This window comes from Oncorhynchus mykiss, chromosome 18, assembly GCF_013265735.2.
Source record: "Oncorhynchus mykiss isolate Arlee chromosome 18, USDA_OmykA_1.1, whole genome shotgun sequence".
Classification (NCBI taxonomy): Eukaryota; Metazoa; Chordata; class Actinopteri; order Salmoniformes; family Salmonidae; genus Oncorhynchus; species Oncorhynchus mykiss.
In genome coordinates, this window is record NC_048582.1 from 9,265,542 (window position 1) to 9,283,173 (window position 17,632).

The 17,632-nt window shown below is 47.4% G+C and overlaps 1 protein-coding gene across 1 annotated transcript in view; it reads left to right on the forward strand.

Moving 5' to 3' along the window:
- Positions 1-17,632, forward strand: part of LOC110495547 (receptor-type tyrosine-protein phosphatase-like N) — a 43,070-nt gene that overhangs the window by 8,968 nt on the left and 16,470 nt on the right. The window contains exons 2-7 of the mRNA XM_036951708.1: positions 1,054-1,104; positions 6,604-6,714; positions 7,026-7,131; positions 7,974-8,163; positions 9,122-9,479; positions 16,707-16,853. Coding sequence (XP_036807603.1) covers positions 1,054-1,104; positions 6,604-6,714; positions 7,026-7,131; positions 7,974-8,163; positions 9,122-9,479; positions 16,707-16,853 — 963 coding nt within the window. The remainder of the gene's footprint in view (positions 1-1,053; positions 1,105-6,603; positions 6,715-7,025; positions 7,132-7,973; positions 8,164-9,121; positions 9,480-16,706; positions 16,854-17,632) is intronic.

Consider the following 17,632-nt stretch of genomic DNA (forward strand, 5'->3'; position numbering starts at 1 on the left):
CAAGGATGATCAATGGAAACATAGCAAAGGGTCTGAATACTTATTTAAATAAGGTATTTATGTTTTTTATCTTTAATACATTTGCAAAAATGTCTAAACCTATTTTTGCTGTGTCATTATGGGGTATTGTGATGTCATTATGGGGTATTGTGATGTCATTATGGGGTATTGTGATGTCATTATGGGGTATTGTGTGTAGATTGATGAGGAAAATGCTTTATTTAATCCAGTTTAGAATAAGGCTGTAATCTAACAAAATGTGGAACAAGTCAAGGGGTCAATACTTTCCTAATGCCCTGTGTGTGTCTCTACTATGGTCATACATTTAGCAGGAGGTTAGGAAGTGCAGCGCAGTTTCCACCTCATTTTGTGGGGCAGTGTGCACATAGTCTTCTTTTGAGTGCCAGGTCTGCCTACGGCGGCCTTTCTCAATAGTCGGTCACAGTGGTCAGGTATTCTGCCACTGTGTATTCTCTGTTAGGGCCAAATAGCATTCTAGTTTGCTCTGTTTTCTTTTGTTAATTCTTTCCTATGTGTCAAGTAATTATCTTTTTGTTTTCTCATGATTTGGTTGGGTCTAATTGTGTTGCTGTCCTGGGGCTTTGTTTGTGTTTGTGAACAGAGCCCCGGGACCAGCTTGCTTAGTGTCCTCAGCTTGCTTAGGGACTCTTCTCCAGGTTCATTCATCTGTAGGTGATGGCTTTGTTATGGAAGTTTGGGAATCGCTTCTTTTTAGGTGGTTATAGAATTTAATGGCTCTTAAATTCTCTCGCTCTCTCATTTCCCTCCCCCAGTTTAATTCAAGGGTACATTATTGTCATGACATATTGTCAATTGCCAGAAAATCTGAAATAATAGAACATCTCTCTCTCCCTTCCTCCTCTGTCTCTTCCTCCCTCTCTATCTCTCTCTGTTCTTCCCCTCCCTCTCTCTCTCTCCCTTCCTCCTCTGTCTCTTCCTCCCTCTCTATCTCTCTCTGTTCTTCCCCTCCCTCTTTCTCTCTTTTCCTCTCTCTCTCTCTCTTTCTCCTCCCCCTCTCCATGTGCTTCTCAGGCTGTCTGTTTGAGAAGAAGCTCTGCCCCAGAGACCAGCCATGCTCAGATGGTCAGTATGACATAACACCATCTCTCTATCTAACCCATCTTCTTCACGTTGTCTCACTATACAATCCTCTCTCTGTCACCAGACACTCCAGGAGGTGTTGGCAGTTCTTTAATAAGACAGGGGTGTCAAATTCTTAGTCCTTGTGCGCCAAAGTCTCTTCCTGTTTCCATTTCAGCTGTTAGTGATTGGCTGGAGGCTACACAAATGTCCAATCAGTCTGTGGTCTAGACCTGGGAAATCAGGTGTGTAGCCTCCAGCCAATCAGTAACAGTAATTTATCAATAAGTTGAAACGGAAACAGGAAGAGACTTTGACGCTTGACAAAGATTTTTTATTATGTTGACAAGATGGTCGAGTGACCTCTCTAATAATGGAAATACATGTCCTCAAAGATGGAAGGCAGGCAGGAGGAGTCGAGATCAGGTATTTGTGTTTATTATGGATCCCCATTAGCTGCTGCCAAAGCACCAGCTACTCTTCCTGGGGTCCAGCAAAATGAAGGCAGTTTATACAGTTTTAAAACGTTACAATACATTCACAGATTACACAACACACTGTGTGCCCTCAGGTCCCTACTCCACCACTAACACATATCTACAATACTAATTCCATGTGTATGCGTGCGTGCTAATGTTTGTGTTGCTTCACAGTCCCCGCTGTTCCATAAGTTGTTTTTTAATCTGTTTTTAAAATGTAATTTTACTTCTGGCGTCAGTTACTTGATGTGGAATAGAATTCCATGTAGTCATGGATCTATGTAGTACTGTGTGCCTTCCATAGTCTGTTCTGGACTTGGGGACTGTGACGGGACCTCTTGTGGCATGTCTTGTGGGGTGTGCATGGGTGTCCGAGCTGTATGCCAGTAGTTTAGACAGACAGCTCGGTGCATTCAACATGTTAATACCTCTCATAAATAAAAGTAGGGATGAAGTCAATCTCTCCTCCACTTTCAGCCAGGAGAGATTGACATGCATATTATTAATGTTAGCTCTCTGTGTGCATCCAAGGGCCAGCTGTGCTGCCCTGTTCTGAGCCAATTGCAATTTTCTGAAGTCCTTTTTTGTGGCTCCTGACCACACTACTGAACCGTAGTCAAGGTGCGACAAAACTAGCACCTGTAGGACCTGCCTTGTTGATAGTGTTGTTATGAAGGTAGAAACTAGGGCCTGTAGGACCTGCCTTGTTGATAGTGTTGTTATGAAGGCAGAGCAGTGCTTTATTATGGACAGACTTGTATCAATATGTTTTGACCATGACAGTTTACAATCTAGTGTTTCTCCAAGCAGTTTAGTCATCTTAACTTGCTCAATTTCCACATTATTTATTACAATATTTAGTTGAGGTTTAGGGTTCAGTGAGGGTTTTGTTCTAAATACAATGCTTTTAGTTTTAGAAATATTTAGGGCTAACTTATTCCTTGCCACACACTCTGAAACTAACTGCAGCTCTTTGTTGAGTGTTGCAGTCATTTCAGTCCCTGTAGTAGCTGACGTGTATAGTGTTGAGTCATCCGCATACATAGAAACTCTGGCTTTACTCAAAGTCAGTGGCATGTCATTAGTAAAAATGGAAAAAGCAAGGGGCCTAAACAGCTACCCTGGGGAATTCCTGATTTATAACTAGATTATATTTGATAGGCTTCCATTAAAGAACACCCTCCGTGTTATGTTAGACAAGTAACTCTTTAACCACATTATAGCAGGGGGTGTAAAGCCATAACACAATAATGTCAAAAGCTGCACTGAAGTCCAACAAGACAGCCCCCACAATCATTTTATCATCAATTTCTCTCAGCCAATCATCAGTCATTTGTGTAAGGTGGCACTATTCTAGCCAATCAGAGGACAGATACCCTTGTGAACAACAGGCAAAACTCCATATCAAGTTGCCAAAATGCTACATGCGTCCACTTATGTCAGTTCATTCATAACAACCTAACCATTACGAAACCTCTATTCGATCGAATAAGCCTCACGTAGCAAATTAGCAATAAAAAAGGTTGTTGACCAAATTCGACACTCTCATTGATCTCCACACAAAAATTCCTCACTACCTGGTTTTATTTTCTTGGACAGACTTTAGGTGGAGTAAACCCTCTCTCTTCGCCTCTTCCTCTCTGCGTTGGAGGACTAGAGTTTGACACCCTGTATTAAAACAAACAGTCCGCTAAGTGTAAAACCTACAGCACACACCCTGTATCTCTTTCCTTCCCCCCTCGTCCGTTATGTCTTCCCTCCTTCATTCACCCCCCTTGTCTCATCCCACCTTGTCTCATCCCTCCTTGTTCCACCCCCCTTGTCCCACCCCCCTTGTCTCATCCCACCTTGTTCCACCCCCCTTGTCTCATCCCACCTTGTTCCACCCCCCTTGTCTCATCCCACCTTGTTCCACCCCCCTTGTCTCATCCCACCTTATCCACCCCCCTTGTCTCATCCCACCTTGTTCCACCCCCCTTGTCTCATCCCACCTTGTTCCACCCCCCTTGTTTCATCCCACCTTGTTCCACCCCCCTTGTCTCATCCCACCTTGTTCCACCCCCTTTGTCTCATCCCACCTTGTCTCATCCCCCTTGTCTCATCCCACCTTGTTCCACCCCCCTTGTCTCATCCCACCTTGTTCCACCCCCCTTGTCTCATCCCACCTTGTTCCACCCCCCTTGTCTCATCCGACCTTGTTCCACCCCCCTTGTCCCACCCCCCTTGTCCCACCCACCTTGTCTCATCCCACCTTGTTCCACCCCCCTTGTCTCATCCCTCCTTGTTTCACCCACCTTCTTCCCCCCTTGTCTCATCTCCCTTGTTTCCACCCCCTTATTTCACCCCTCTTGTCTCATCCCCCCTTGTCTCATCCCTCCTTGTTCCACCCCCCTTGTCCCACCCCCCTTGTCTCATCCCACCTTGTTCCACCCCCCTTGTCTCATCCCACCTTGTTCCACCCCCCTTATTTCACCCCTCTTGTCTCATCCCACCTTGTTTCACCCACCTTCTTCCCCCCTTATTTCACCCCTCTTGTCTCATCCCCCTTGTTTCATCCCCCCTTGTCTCATCCCCCCTTGTTTCATCCCCCCTTGTTTCAACGACCTTGTCTCACCCACCTTGTCTCTTGGAATCTGTTGTTTAATCTGTAACCAGTCACATCCTGTCTTTAAAATGGTATTCGCTCCCCAGTTCCAGTGTGCATCCCAAATGGCACCCTATTCTATGGACCCTGGGCAGAAGTAGTGCACTATATAGGGAATAGGGTGACATTTGGGACTTCCTGCATATAATGACGTTAACCAGTTCGACGGTTGTGATGGGCAGGTGTTCTGCTGTCTACTGTCTCATAGGAAATACTACATTATTCATACTCAATTAACTCAATGGCAGTTGTCATGTGTTTCCTGATTTTTGTCTACAGAACTGCATGTGTGCAAATGTGTTTGCAAGTGTGTGTGAGCGTGTGTGCCTTCATGTACGATGAGGCACACTCTGAGCATCAGTGTGTAAACATACGGCCTCTCTCCGTCAACCTGCTCTTAACCAATCACGTCTCTTTCCCACCGTTTCCATGGCAACAGTGACATCACCCGGGTGACGGCAGTGTCTCTCCCCCATGTGAAATGTTAGAGAGAGAGAATGGGTGAGAGAGAGAATAGAGCTGGGCGATGACTCATCGAGACCCACTCGCACATCTACAAACACACAAACATCACCATAGTACATCTCCATAGTACATCACCATAGTACATCACCATAGTACATCTCCATAGTACATCTCCATAGTACATCACCATAGTACATCACCATAGTACATCACCATAGTACATCTCCATAGTACATCTCCATAGTACATCACCATAGTACATCACCATAGTACATCACCATAGTACATCTCCATAGTACATCTCCATAGTACATCTCCATAGTACATCACCATAGTACATCTCCATAGTACATCACCATAGTACATCTCCATAGTACATCACCATAGTACATCACCATAGTACATCACCATAGTACATCACCATAGTACATCACCATAGTACATCACCATAGTACATCACCATAGTACATCTCCATAGCACATCACCATAGTACATCACCATAGTACATCACCATAGTACATCACCATAGTACATCACCATAGCACATCACCATAGTACATCACCATAGTACATCACCATAGTACATCACCATAGCACATCACCATAGTACATCACCATAGTACATCACCATAGTACATCACCATAGTACATCTCCATAGTACATCTCCATAGCACATCACCATAGCACATCACCATAGTACATCACCATAGTACATCACCATAGTACATCTCCATAGTACATCTCCATAGTACATCACCATAGTACATCACCATAGTACATCACCATAGTACATCTCCATAGTACATCTCCATAGCACATCACCATAGTACATCTCCATAGTACATCACCATAGTACATCTCCATAGTACATCACCATAGTACATCTCCATAGTACATCTCCATAGTACATCACCATAGTACATCACCATAGTACATCTCCATAGTACATCTCCATAGTACATCTCCATAGTACATCACCATAGTACATCACCATAGTACATCTCCATAGTACATCTCCATAGTACATCACCATAGTACATCACCATAGTACATCACCATAGTACATCACCATAGTACATCACCATAGTACATCTCCATAGTACATCACCATAGTACATCTCCATAGTACATCACCATAGTACATCACCATAGTACATCTCCATAGTACATCTCCATAGTACATCTCCATAGTACATCTCCATAGTACATCTCCATAGTACATCACCATAGTACATCACCATAGTACATCTCCATAGTACATCACCATAGTACATCTCCATAGTACATCTCCATAGTACATCACCATAGTACATCTCCATAGTACATCACCATAGTACATCTCCATAGTACATCACCATAGTACATCACCATAGTACATCACCATAGTACATCACCATACTACATCACCATAGTACATCACCATAGTACATCACCATAGTACATCACCATAGTACATCTCCATAGTACATCTCCATAGTACATCTCCATAGTACATCACCATAGTACATCACCATAGTACATCATCATAGTTGTGTGCGCGTGCATATGTGTTTATATGCATGCGTGTGTGTGTTCTCTGTGCTTTGTAGATGTGTCTGCTGCCCCCAGCAGGAGAGGGTTCTGATGTGTTCTGCTGTGTTCTCTATATTCTGTAGGTTGGCTGTTTGGCTGGTCTCTGCTGCCCCAGCAGGAGAGGGTTCTGATGTGTTCTGCTGTTTTCTCTATATTCTGTAGGTTGGCTGTTTGGCCAGTCTCTGCTGCCCCAGCAGGAGAGGGTTCTGATGTGTTCTGATGTGTTCTGCTGTTTTCTCTATATTCTGTAGGTTGGCTGTTTGGCCAGTCTCTGCTGCCCCAGCAGGAGAGGGTTCTGATGTGTTCTGATGTGTTCTGCTGTTTTCTCTATATTCTGTAGATGGACTGTTTGGCCAATGTCTGCTGCCCCAGCAGGAGATGGTTCTGTATGAGGTGTCAGTGCCTGTGCTGCACAGACTACAGGAGGTGCTCAAGGAACTGATGATGCAAGGTAATTAAAGTTACACACACATGTACACACACACACACACACACACACACACACACACACAGCCACATATAGACATATCCGTACTCCATGCATACTCACTAACCCATTCCCACAAAGGTTGTTAGGTTCAGAGTGTGGTTGTAAAAGTGAACTGTTACCTTAGTGATGGTAAAGATCATGAACAGATAATCAGGTCTCATCTGCTACCACGGCAACAGGGCTGAGGGCTCTATAAGGTCACACTCCTCAAGTTACCAGGTTACATCTATGACTACTGTGATTGACATCTGTATCGGCCTTTGGCTGTGCAGGATTGTCCTGGCAGGATGACATCACCCAGTACGTCATTCGCAAGGAGCTGAGCCGTGTTTCACTGACCCGCCCCCTGTCTGGACGTCATGACAACCCCTCGTCTCAGTGAGTCTCCTGCTCTGTTGACTATAATTAAAAGCAGATCTATAATTACATCTGTTCTATTTGTCTGCAGATTTCCACAGGAAGGTCTGTGACTCAATGGGGGAATTGTTTTGTAATAGCAGCCAGGAAAGGTTATGAGATTAGAAAGAAACCTTTAGAAAGCCCCAGAACCAGATCTTTGAGTTTAGAGAAGAGATGTTTAAAATCCAGTCCACGAGGAACAGGCCACAGCCTCTGCGTCTCTCTCTTCCACTGGTAGTTGATTAATTGGTTGGTTTTATTTGTCAGTTAAAAACGTATACACACAGTACATGTATATATTTTTAAACGTGGTCGGAATAACACAATTCATTCAGATACTTATTTCCATTGAGGTCCCATTGATGAGTGCCCTAAGCAGACAGTCAGTCACTGTCACTGAGCGTCTGACATAGAGCACAAGTAGACTAAGTCACACTCAAATGTTGTTAGAGAAAGTGGCCCTAAGAGGACTGTGGTCAAATACTCCTGCAGTAGAGGGAAGCCATCCTCAGAGGACTGTGGTCAAATACTCCTGCAGTAGAGGGAAGCCATCATCAGAGGACTGTGGTCAAATACTCCTGCAGTAGAGGGAAGCCATCATCAGAGAACTGTGGTCAAATACTCCTGAGTAGAGGGAAGCCATCCTCAGAGGACTGTGGTCAAATACTCCTGCATTAGATGGAAGCCCTTTTTAGACAGGTGGAGGATGACTTGGAAGTTGAGTTCTTGTGAGTGAGGGAAGCTATGTTCCCTATGAGGGTCTGCAAGTGCTAATTGGTTGGCCTTATTCTGATATTCTCCATTCATACTGTATTTCTCAGGTCCTCAGAACCTGTGCAGAGTGCCCATCTTTCCAAGATGCAGTATCCTCCCAGCTCCAGGACCAAGGCTCAAGGGGACGATCCCAACCCAGACCTGATGCAGAGTTACCTGGACTACATGATCGTGGATCCCCCCAAGGCCTCCCAGTCCCTCCACATGCAAACTCTGGACCCTTACACCTACCGCCAGGTGGGAATGGACACACACACACATACACACACACACATATATACACACACACACACACACACACACACACATCTACAGTGTATTTATATCATACGACTCATGGTTATATGGTATCTATCTACTGTATATACATTCATACACACAACTACTATTACCACATACAGTTCATGTGTGTAAGAATGTATATACAGTACATAGATACTATATAACTGAGTCGTATGATATAAATACACTGTAGATAGATACCATATAATACCCCACAAGACATGCCACAAGGTCTCTTCACAGTCCCCAAGTCCAGGACAGACTATGGGAGGTGCACAGAACTACATGGGGCGGCAGGTAGCCTGGTGATTAGAAAGTTGGGCCAGTAACTGAAAGGTTTCTGGGTTGAATCCTAGAGCTGACAAGGTAAAAATCTGTCATTCTGCCCCTGAACAAGGCAGTTAACCCACTGTTCCCCGGTAGGCTGTCATTGTAAATAAGAATTTGTTCTTAACTGACTTGCCTAGTTAAATAAAGGTTACATTTTAATTAAAAAATAAATAAAAATGCATAGAGCCACGGAACTCTATTCCACATCAGGTAACTGATGTAAACAGTAAAGTTAGATTTTAAAAACAGGTAAAAATACACCTTATGGAACAGCAGGGACTGTGAAGCAACACAAACATAGACACAGACACACGCATACACATACACATATGATAACATAAGCACTATACACACACGTTCACATGGATTTAGTACTGTATTGTAGTTGTAGAGTAGGGGCCAGAGGGCACACAGTGGGTTGTGAAATCTGTCAATGTATTGTAATGTTTTTAAAATTGTATAAACTGCCTTCATTCTGCTGGACCCCGGGAAGTTAATGGGGATCCATAATAAATACAGGAGATTGTATCAATTCCTTTTCCCAGAGGGCATCTCTGTGTCTGTTTATGGGTTTATTAAGCAGCAGTATGGTTACCAAGACGACGAGGAGCGCTCTCTTAACTCTCTGGAGGGTGGTGGTTTCCCCCGCCCTTCTACTCACGCCGGGGGTAAAGGGTCCCGCCCCCAGGACCGAGACCGCCAGGTGCTCCAGGACCTGGTCTCCCTGTACCTCTCCTCCCCCGCCCAGCCGGCCTCCCGCCACCGTGGGGCAGCAACACCGATCTCTACCTCTCCCTTGTACCAGGACCTGGACTTCCCTCTGGACTACGCAGAGGACTACGTTTCCCAGCAGGACGTGGAGGTCCGCAAGCAGCAGCAGCAGCTGGATCAGACGCAGAGCAACGCTCAGAAGGACTACGGATCGCTGGCTGGATTGGATGGTGAGTGTGAGGCAGTCAGTGTGACTGGAGCGGAATCAATGGAATAGTATCAAAGATACATCAAATGCATGGTTTCCATGGTTTCCATGGTTTCCATGTCTGATGCCATTCCATTCACTCTGTTCCAGCCATTATTATGAACAGTTCTCTCTTCAGCAGCCTCCACTGGGTGGGTGGGTGGGTGGGTGTGCCTCATGATAATATATCACATGGGGCCTCCCCACCACAGGCCACACCAACACTGCGCAATTGCTGTAACCACACACCTCCAGAACCCAATCGACCCATTAAAAGCTTTAAATAACTCTAGCTTTGCAGGCCTGCAACTCTCTTGTAGTCTAATATTTACTGACAGTGAGCTGTGAAAATATAACACTGTGCAGACATGCATGCAACATTCTGAATACAGTGGAATTCACTATTCGATGCAGGACTGATACCCTCTATAAAAACGTCTTTTACAGTCTAAATGTAATTTGAATTGGAAAATTCTTCAATGGAAAATTCTCTTAACATTAATGAATAACTTAAAATAAATATAACTTAAATATACATGAACCTCTTCAATTAAAATAAATTAACATTAACATCTATAGAATGATATAACAAATAAAATCAGCAGCAGATTTTTGAACTAAGTATACATACCAACTAGAACATAAGCAGCTGTAAAAGTAGAAATGGGAATGAAATGGAAAGGCCTGATGGTGGCGCTAGAGGAAAGGTCAAGAGGTCACCAAATCAATAGGTTTATTCCACTTGGGGTCTTGATTGTACTCAACACATTTTATGGCAATCCAGCCCTTACATTTAGATCTTGGTCTCAGTCTGTTCTCAGTCTTGTTCTCAGCCTGTGGGCGTCATATGTGTAGTGATCCAATATCCATAGCCATGTCATTTAACAGTTATCACTGGCCCTTGCTCAGCCTTACCCACCAAGAGCCCAGCGCCAGGCCTTCTTGCTAGCAAAGTCACTGATCAAGTCTTTGAAGTCCAGCTTTCTAGCTAACTGACTTTCAATGGACAGCATGGCAAGACTGCAAAGCCTGTCCTGGGACATAGTGGACCTCAAATAGTTGTTTATCAGTTTTAGCTTACTGAAAGCTCTCTTGCCACCAGAAATATACGTAAAGCAATGCCCACGTCTCCAAAAATGCTTTACAAGCTGCATCTTACAAATTGTGTTCAGGAGACCAAGGGGACAAATTAGGAGGGAAAGTGTCAGCATATACAGTGTTCAGGAGACCAAGGGGACATGTTATGGGGGGAAGTGGCAGCATATACAGTGTTCAAGAGACCAAGGGGACAAGTTAGGAGGGAAAGTGGCAGCATATACAGTGTTCAGGAGACCAAGGGGACAAGTTAGGAGGGAAAGTGGCAGCATATACAGTGTTCAGGAGACCAAGGGGACATGTTATGGGGGGAAGTGGCAGCATATACAGTGTTCAAGAGACCAAGGGGACAAGTTAGGAGGGAAAGTGGCAGCATATACAGTGTTCAGGAGACCAAGGGGACATGTTAGAGGGGAAAGTGGCAGCATATACAGTGTTCAGGTGTCAGGAGACCAAGGGGACATGTTAGGGGGGACAGTGTCAGCATATGCAGTGTTCAGGTGTCAGGAGACCAAGGGGACATGTTAGGGGGGAAGTGGCAGCATATACAGTGTTCAGGTGTCAGGAGACCAAGGGGACATGTTAGGAGGGGAAGTGGCAGCATATACAGTGTTCAGGAGACCAAGGGGACATGTTAGGGGGGAAGTGGCAGCATATACAGTGTTCAGGTGTCAGGAGACCAAGGGGACATGTTAGGAGGGGAAGTGGCAGCATATACAGTGTTCAGGAGACCAAGGGGACATGTTAGGGGGGAAGTGGCAGCATATACAGTGTTCAGGTGTCAGGAGACCAAGGGGACATGTTAGGAGGGGAAGTGGCAGCATATACAGTGTTCAGGAGACCAAGGGGACATGTTATGGGGGGAAGTGGCAGCATATACAGTGTTCAAGAGACCAAGGGGACAAGTTAGGAGGGAAAGTGGCAGCATATACAGTGTTCAGGAGACCAAGGGGACAAGTTAGGAGGGAAAGTGGCAGCATATACAGTGTTCAGGAGACCAAGGGGACATGTTATGGGGGGAAGTGGCAGCATATACAGTGTTCAAGAGACCAAGGGGACAAGTTAGGAGGGAAAGTGGCAGCATATACAGTGTTCAGGAGACCAAGGGGACATGTTAGAGGGGAAAGTGGCAGCATATACAGTGTTCAGGTGTCAGGAGACCAAGGGGACATGTTAGGGGGGACAGTGTCAGCATATGCAGTGTTCAGGTGTCAGGAGACCAAGGGGACATGTTAGGGGGGAAGTGGCAGCATATACAGTGTTCAGGTGTCAGGAGACCAAGGGGACATGTTAGGAGGGGAAGTGGCAGCATATACAGTGTTCAGGAGACCAAGGGGACATGTTAGGGGGGAAGTGGCAGCATATACAGTGTTCAGGTGTCAGGAGACCAAGGGGACATGTTAGGAGGGGAAGTGGCAGCATATACAGTGTTCAGGAGACCAAGGGGACATGTTAGGGGGGAAGTGGCAGCATATACAGTGTTCAGGTGTCAGGAGACCAAGGGGACATGTTAGGAGGGGAAGTGGCAGCATATACAGTGTTCAGGAGACCAAGGGGACATGTTAGGGGGGAAGTGGCAGCATATACAGTGTTCAGGTGTCAGGAGACCAATGGGACATGTTAGGGGGGACAGTGTCAGCATATACAGTGTTCAGGTGTCAGGAGACCAAGGGGACATGTTAGGGGGGAAAGTGGCAGCATATACAGTGTTCAGGAGACCAAGGGGACATGTTAGGGGGGAAGTGGCAGCATATACAGTGTTCAGGAGACCAAGGGGACATGTTAGGGGGGAAAGTGGCAGCATATACAGTGTTCAGGTGTCAGGAGACCAAGGGGACATGTTAGGGGGGAAGTGGCAGCATATACAGTGTTCAGGAGACCAAGGGGACATGTTAGAGGGGTAAGTGGCAGCATATACAGTGTTCAGGAGACCAAGGGGACATGTTAGGGGGGAAGTGGCAGCATATACTGTACAGTGTTCAGGTGTCTGTCTTCATGTTGAAACTCAGGTGTCAGAACTCTGGAATACGTCGTGATCAGTGGTTGGCACACAGAAGGGACTTTACCCACACTAATCTGACCACCTTTCAGAACAGCAGAAAATTATTCTACAATGTTTTGCAGTGGTGTGGAACCTCGTGTTCAAGTCACTTATGATGTTGTCCATAGCAGTAAAAAAACACAGTGTCCCGAAACACTGTTGCTGCGCTGTCCTGAGTTGTCTCCTCTTCAGAGGTCTCATCATGGAGTCTCTTCCTTTTCCTCTGGCGGCTGTGTTTCTTGCTAAATTGAGGTGCAACATTCATTTGCGTAGCAATCAGTGTTGCCTCAGACAGGAGAGACTCTCATCCATCTCTAAGAGACTGTGTCTCTTTCTATAACACTCTGATATTGGCTGTCTTCTGTGTCAAGTGAGATTTTTCCTGACTGGAGAATCACATTCCTGTCCTCAATGCATTTCAGTACCTGCAATTATGCCAACTGACATGTCATTCAACACAATGCTGCTCACCTCCTTCAGTTGGGAGTAGGGCTGGTTCAGGGCTATGGGGATGAGGAGACAGGACTGGTTCAGGCGTATGGGGATGGGGAGACAGGGCTGGTTCATGGGTATGGGGATGGGGAGACAGGGCTGGTTCAGGGCTTTGGGGATGGTGAGACAGGGCTGGTTCAGGGGTATGGGGATGGGGAGACAGGGCTGGTTCAGGGGTATGGGGAGACAGGGCTGGTTCAGGGGTATGGGGATGGGGAGACAGGACTGGTTCAGGGCTATGGGGATGGGGAGACAGGGCTGGTTTAGGGGGATGGGGATGGGGAGACAGGGCTGGTTCAGGGGTATGGGGATGGGGAGACAGGGCTGGTTCAGGGCTATGGGGATGGGGAGACAGGGCTGGTTCAGGGGTATGGGGATGAGGAGACAGGGTTGGTTCAGGGGTATGGGGATGAGGAGACAGGGCTGGTTCAGGGGTATGGGGATGAGGAGACAGGGCTGGTTCATGGGTATGGGGATGAGGAGACAGGGCTGGTTCATGGGTATGGGGATGGGGAGACAGGGCTGGTTCAGGGCTATGGGGATGGGGAGACAGGGCTGGTTCAGGGGTATGGGGATGAGGAGACAGGGCTGGTTCATGGGTATGGGGATGGGGAGACAGGGCTGGTTCAGGGCTATGGGGATGGGGAGACAGGGCTGGTTCAGGCGTATGGGGATGAGGAGACAGGGCTGGTTCATGGGTATGGGGATGGGGAGACAGGGCTGGTTCAGGCGTATGGGGATGAGGAGACAGGGCTGGTTCATGGGTATGGGGATGGGGAGACAGGGCTGGTTCAGGGCTATGGGGATGGGGAGACAGGGCTGGTTCAGGGGTATGGGGATGGGGAGACAGGGCTGGTTCAGGGCTTTGGGGATGGTGAGACAGGGCTGGTTCAGGGGTATGGGGATGGGGAGACAGAGCTATGGGGATGGGGAGGCAGGGCTGGTTCAGGGGGGTGGGGATGGGGAGACGGGGCTGGTTCAGGGGGGTGGGGATGGGGAGACGGGGCTGGTTCAGGGGGGTGGGGATGGGGAGACAGGGCTGGTTCAGGGGTATGGGGAGACAGGGCTGGTTCAGGGCTATGGGGATGGGGAGACAGGGCTGGTTCAGGGGGATGGGGATGGTGAGACAGGGCTGGTTCAGGGCTATGGGGATGGGGAGACAGGACTGGTTCAGGGCTATGGGGAGACAGGGCTGGTTCAGGGGTATGGGGATGGGGAGACAGAGCTATGGGGATGGGGAGACGGGGCTGGTTCAGGGGGGTGGGGATGGGGAGACGGGGCTGGTTCAGGGGGGTGGGGATGGGGAGACGGGGCTGGTTCAGGGGGGTGGGGATGGGGAGACGGGGCTGGTTCAGGGGGGTGGGGATGGGGAGACGGGGCTGGTTCAGGGGGGTGGGGATGGGGAGACAGGACTGGTTCAGGGCTATGGGGATGGGGAGGCAGGGCTGGTTCAGGAGGGTGGGGATGGGGAGACAGGGCTGGTTCAGGGGGGTGGGGATGGGGAGACGGGGCTGGTTCAGGGGGGTGGGGGTGGGGAGACAGGGCTATGGGGATGGGGAGACAGGGCTGGTTCAGGGGGGTGGGGATGGGGAGACAGGGCTGGTTCAGGGGGGTGGGGATGGGGAGACAGGGCTGGTTCAGGGCTATGGGGATGGGGAGACAGGGCTGGTTCAGGGGTATGGGGATGAGGAGACAGGGCTGGTTCAGGGCTATGGGGATGAGGAGACAGGGCTGGTTCAGGGCTATGGGGATGAGGAGACAGGGCTGGTTCAGGGCTATGGGGATGAGGAGACAGGGCTGGTTCAGGGGTATGGGGATGGGGAGACAGGGCTGGTTCAGGGGTATGGGGATGGGGAGACAGGACTATGGGGATGGGGAGACAGGGCTGGTTCAGGGGTATGGGGATGGGGAGACAGGGCTGGTTCAGGGGTATGGGGATGGGGAGACAGGGCTGGTTTAGGGGTATGGGGATGGTGAGACAGGGCTGGTTCAGGGGTATGGGGATGGGGAGACAGGGCTATGGGGATGGGGAGACAGGGCTGGTTCAGGGGTATGGGGATGGTGAGACAGGGCTGGTTCAGGGATATGGGGATGGGGAGACAGGGCTATGGGGATGAGGAGACAGGGCTGGTTCAGGGCTATGGGGATGAGGAGACAGGGCTGGTGAGTCTGAAGCTGTGACTGTTGGGTCTGGCACCAGGCAGGGACAGGGACAACTGATTTAGTATGAACAGTTTGCTAAAAGTTTGCCTGCATTGATTAAATGTCGGCTAAAAAAGGAGTGAAATGTAACCCCTAACCCAGACCCTAACCCTAACCCTGACCCCTAACCCTGACCCTAACCCTGACCCTAACCCCTAACCCTGACCCCTAACCCTGACCCTAACCCTATGTAAACACTCAGAATGTTCTGTGAAGATAACATTAAGTAACTAATGTTAGGGGAGCAAAAGTAGCTTATTTCACTAAGGACGAAGCTAACAGGCTCATTTCCACCAGTCACGGACGACACCCACCTTCCTTTGTGAATCATCGGGTGACATACTGTCGCCCTTTTCTCTCTCCTGTCCTCCTTTTCTCTCTCCTGTCCTTCTTTTCTCTCTCCTGTCCTTCTTTTCTCTCTCCTGTCCTCCTTTTCTCTCTCCTGTCCTCCTTTTCTCTCTCCTGTCCTCCTTTTCTCTCTCCTGTCCTCCTTTTCTCTCTCCTGTCCTCCTTTTCTCTCTCCTGTCCTCCTTTTCTCTCTCCTGTCCTCCTTTTCTCTCTCCTGTCCTTCTTTTAGTTTTTGGAAGCCAGGTTTTTCTTTAGGAAACTGAGACATGATGCTCCACCGGCACTCGTCACTCACAATTCACTGCTAGCAAGTACCTGTCGCGCTTGGTTTCAAATCAAATTGTATTATTTTATGCGAATAGTCTGGGTAGCCATTAAACTAGATGTTCAGAGTCTTATGGCTTGGAGGTAGAAGCTGTTTAGAAGCCTCTTGGTCCTAGACTTGGTACTCAGGTAACGCTTGCCGTGTGGTAGCAGAGAGAACAGTCTATGACTAGGGTGGCTGGAGTCTTTGACCATTTTTAGGGCCTTCCTCTGACACCGCCTGGTATAGAGGTCCTGGATGGCAGGAAGCTTGGCCCCAGTGATGTAATGGGCCGTTCGCACTACCCTCTGTAGTGCCTTGTGAATTTTGACCTGTCTAAAGGTCCTGGGGGCAGGATCAAACCATTTCATGTAAATAGAGGGGGGTTGGGCAATACAGAGGCTCTCTGGATGTTTACTTTTTGCCAAAAACAAAAAGTTTATTAGTACAATGTAAATAAAATATTATATTAATGATGATAGGTTAATCATTTAATATGTTTTTTTACCTAATGTTGTAATATTGTTTTAGGGCCCCTGTCAGTCACAGGCCATTAGAATCGTCCTAACCCCCCCGGCTCCCCTGTCTATATGATTATTTTTTTTTATGTTCTTGCCTGCTGTAGCTGAGACACTGAATGCCTAATGTCTGGCCTGCCTGTACTTTTTTCATCACCTGCCTGTTGACCTCTCACCTCTAACTCTGTGTGACCCTGTCTGTTTGTTCAGATGACTCCCTGCAGAAAGTGTCTCTGCTCCTGGACCACTATGGCATCGATATGAAGGACTTAACCCCTCCACAGCTGGCCAACCTGCCTGCAGCACTGAAACAGCTGCAGATGGAGAGTGCTACTGACTTGGGCACCGACACAGCAGGTGTGTCAGAGCGCAGGCATGCAGCTGAACCCTGTCAGAGCACTACACTACGGGTCAAAGGTTTTAGAACACCTACCCATTCAAGGGTTTTTCTTTATTTTTACTATTTTCTACATTATAGAATAATAATGAAGACATCAAAATTATGAAATAACACATATGGAGTCATGTAGTAACCAAAAAAAAGTGTTAAACAAAACTAAATATATTTTATATTTGAGATTCTTCAAATAGCCACCCTTTGCCTTGATGACAGATTTGTACACTCTTGGAATTCTCTCAACCAGCGTCACCTGGAATCCTTTTCCAACAGTCTTGAAGGAGTTCCCACATATATTGAACACTTGTTGGCTACTTTTCCTTCACTCTGAGGTCCGACTCATCCCAAACCATCTCAATTTGGTTGAGGTCGGGGATTGTGGAGGCCAGGTCATCTGATGCAAAGTGTGTCGGGTCATTGTCCTGTTGAAAAACAAATGATAGTCCCACCAGATGGGATCAAATAAAATTGTATTGGTCACATACACATGGTTAACAGATGTTAATGCGAGTGTAGCGAAATGCTTGTGCTTCTAGTTCCGACAGCGCAGTAATATCTAACAAGAAATCTAACAATTCCCCAACAACTACCTAATACACACAAATCTAAAGGGGTGAATGAGAATATGTACATATAAGTATATGGTTGAGCGATGGCCAAGCGGCATAGGCAAGGTGCAATAGATGGTATAAGATACAGTATATACATATGAGATGAGTAATGTAAGATATGTAAACAT